Source organism: Petaurus breviceps, unplaced genomic scaffold (assembly GCF_028583685.1).
Source record: "Petaurus breviceps papuanus isolate PSGF00001 unplaced genomic scaffold, PetGlider_PUasm1.0 224, whole genome shotgun sequence".
NCBI classification, from domain to species: domain Eukaryota; kingdom Metazoa; phylum Chordata; class Mammalia; order Diprotodontia; family Petauridae; genus Petaurus; species Petaurus breviceps.
Genome location: NW_027185887.1, coordinates 9,289,673 through 9,293,304, shown reverse-complemented (window position 1 = coordinate 9,293,304; position 3,632 = coordinate 9,289,673). Strand labels below are relative to the sequence as shown.

General features: G+C 34.4%; 1 protein-coding gene across 1 annotated transcript in view; it reads right to left on the bottom strand.

Moving 5' to 3' along the window:
- Positions 1-293: 293 nt before the first annotated feature.
- LOC138166498 (putative 2-hydroxyacid dehydrogenase SERP1888) overlaps positions 294-3,632 on the bottom strand; it is an 11,649-nt gene continuing 8,310 nt past the window's right edge. Inside the window, exon 3 of the mRNA XM_069094950.1 lies at positions 294-450. Within this exon, the coding sequence (XP_068951051.1) occupies positions 294-450 (157 nt within the window). The remainder of the gene's footprint in view (positions 451-3,632) is intronic.

The window sequence follows — 3,632 nt, the reverse complement described above, 5'->3', positions numbered from 1 at the left end:
CTGATTTAATTTATGATTTCAGTTGCTATGTGTTCACTTGGATGCAGGTAGACATTTGATCTAAGAGGTTATTACTGGGAAAACAGAAGGAGGACTTCTCTCAGTTCCATTCTTGGGACTTCCCTTCCTCCTAACCAACTGCTGTATCACCCTGAAGTTTTCTACATGCTGAGGCTCCAATTTACTTATTGATGACTATATGACTAATAGATATAAAGTATACAAAGTAAAAATAAGTCTTTCTCATTTAGTCTGTCAAGTTTTCATCACTGTGATCTTTCCATCCAAACAAATCATTTAAGCTGTACTTCATTAGGAATAGGAAGGCCACTAAGAGCAGCCAGAAGGCTTTCAACCATATTTTTCTTAATGAGATGTAGACATTGATGAGTTCCAACTCCTATATGAGGTGTTAAAATAACATTCTTCAACTTTAATAAGGGATGAGATCTGAAATACAAATGCATTTTTAAAAATTATTTGGGTTTCATTGTTTTTAAAAAATTATTTTGCTATATTTACATTTTTTATAATTGCAGGAAGATAAAAATTTGTAGGACATTAAAAAAAGAATACAAGAAAATTCCATTTGATACTCCATCATGGAGTAATAATGGAATTTTAGAACCAGATAAAATCTTAAAGATTGCCTAGTCCAGTATTCTCATTTTACAGATGAGAAAACTAGAGGCCCAGAATAAGGACACAATGCAAGAACCCAGGACTCCTGGCTCCTAAATCAAGGCTCTGGTAGATGACCATTTGTCTTCAAAATTACATCAAAGGGATAGAATGCTCTGTGAAAACTAGGTATTGTTTTAAAGAATTAAATGTGAAGTCATTCATTTAAGTGCAATACATGAACTACACAAAACAGGTTGAGGTCCATATAGTTTGTCAAGAGTTTGTAAGAAAAAAAATCTGAGCTTCCCTTTCCAGTTCTAGTTGACCACAAACAACAATGTGATGGGGCTTTTCACAATTTTTTTTAAAAAATGTTAATACAACTATTGGCTGTATTCATAGAAATATAGTGTAAGTGCTAGGAAATAACAATCCCATCATACAGTGAGTGCACTGATCACATTTCACATATTCAATTCTTTTTTTTTTTAAACAATTGGGATTAAGTAACTTGCTCAAGGTTACACGGCCAGTTATTTCTGGGTGTGGTACTAAGTATCAGAGCCTGGATTCGATCCCAGGTCATCCCGACTCTGGGGCCGGTGCTCTTACTCACTGAGCCACCTGGCGGCCCCTCAGCAATTGGAATTAAGTAACTTGCTCAAGGTTACATGGTCAGGTGTTTCTGGGTGGGTGCTAAGTGTCTGAGCTCAGATTCAATCCTAGGTCATCCCGACTCTGGGGCCGGTGCTCTTATTTGCTGTGCTACCTGGCCACCCCAAACACATATTCAATTCTTACTGCCAAACTTTAAGAAGAACTTCAATGAAACAAACTGTATCCAGAGGATGGTAACCAGCAGGGCAAGTGGTCTGAAAACTATCATGTGAGGAAGAGTTAAAATTAAGGTAGGTAATTAGCCTGGAGAAGAAATGACTAAATAGAGATACAAAATCTGATTTCAAACATCTAAATTATTTATAGATGAAACAGTACATTTGTTTTATGTTGCTAATGATGGCAAAGCTAAGACCAAGAGATGGAAGTGACAAGTCTGCTCAATTTTAATTATAGCCATAGAATTTGAAGAGTTGTGCTACAAACGTGAGGTGTTAACATAATTTTATTACCTTTAACAAAAAATGAGATCTGAAATACCCTACAAGGAAAAAAAAGGGTTTCTAGTTTTATTGGTTTCTTTTAGAATTATTATCAAATTATTGTCAAATCAAATTCTGTAACTATATAACATTTTTAATACTGATACATAGATAAAAATGTAAAAGATTTAAAAAGAATTCAAGAAAATTCCATTTGATTCATGGAAGAATTATCCTATCTTAGGATCAGATAGGATCTGAAAGATTTTCTTGTCTGGAAGTTCTTAAAGTATGATTAGAGAATTCTTTGAAAGTTCCTGAAACTTGTTTGAGGGATCCACAAAGTCACAACTATTTGAATATTAAAATGTTATTTGCCTGTTAAAATACTTCATATTCCAACTCCATATATATGAGCAGCAACCAAAACAAAATATTGAATAAAGAAACAGATAGAAAAATCCAGCTGTCTTCTATTTTGTCGGATATTGAAGAGATTTTCAGAAATATATAAAACAATGCTACTCTTCTCATTAAATTTTTTATTTTGTAAGATGTAATTATTTTTCATAAAAGTATGTTATTCATGTTAACATGTCATGAGTTTATTTTTAAATGAATTCATAAATATTTTAACATTTTTATCAGTTTTAATGTCAAATATAGTAAGATCTTAATAGATTTAATCATAGATTATTTTAAGCATCTAAATGAGTACTAAGAACCAAAAATTTTCAGAAACACTGATCTAGTGAAATATTCTCATTTTATAGATGTGGAAACAACGTAGTCAGCCTGGAGAAAAGAAGGCTAAACAGAGACACAAAATCTGAGTTCAGGAATTTGAAGTATATAAAGATGAAGTAATAGATTTGTTTTGCTAAAAATGGCAAAGCTAAGACAATTAGGAAGGACTGACAAAGAGTTTTTTTTAACCAAAAATCTGTTTAAATATTAGAACTTTAACAATGCAATGGATTGACTCAGGAGAATCAAACAATCTGTAATTACAGATATTAAATTCTAAGCCAGACAAATAACTCTCAGTGACATATACAAAGAATTCCTATATTGGGTAGGAGAATGGATAGTCAAAAGTCAATGAACATTTATTAAGTGCCTACTATGCACCAGGTACTTTGCTAAGTTTTAAGGATAAAAAAGGGGGAAAAAAAAGAAAGTCCATGGCCTAAAGAGCTAATGATCTGCTGAAGGAAGAAAACACAGAAAAGTAAGATGGAAAGTGTATTTGGGAGGGAGGGGAAAAAGTACTTGATCTGGGAGCATGAAGGAGAAGTTAGAGAAGGCAGCAAGTATACAACCAGGATTAGAAGACCTCTAAAACCCTGTAAACTGTAATGAAATGCCAAGGAAAGGCAACTTCCCAGGTTCAAAATACCAGCATAGGTGCTCTCCATTTTATTCAGTGACAAACCAAGAACAGAGAAGATCAAAACATGACATCATTCCAAATACAGCATTTACTAAGCGTGATTAAATAATCTCCAAGGACTACCCCACCCCAGGACCTTCCAATCATTCAATCAATTACAAAGTCTCTGTTCTAAATACTTCTCCACCCCTAGGCTATACCTTAATTAAGTCCACCACAAAGCCCCTCTTCTCAAATGGAGATTAGTTTCCAAACACAAGGTCAAAAGTTCCCCACCCCTGGATCACAATTGAATCTGCCCCAGAGTTACATCAAGTTTAAACACAGCACTTAATACCCAAATGGAGGTCTTTTCTTCATCTTGACAAGAGGCAAGTTCTCAGCAATCTTAGTTCCTGGGGAGACAAGGCTTAGCAAGGCCATAAGATACATTGCCAGTCCCTTCATGAATTCATCCTCTGTCTGTAGAACAGTCCTAGAACCCCTGAACACATTAGCAAAGCCCTCTCCCAGGA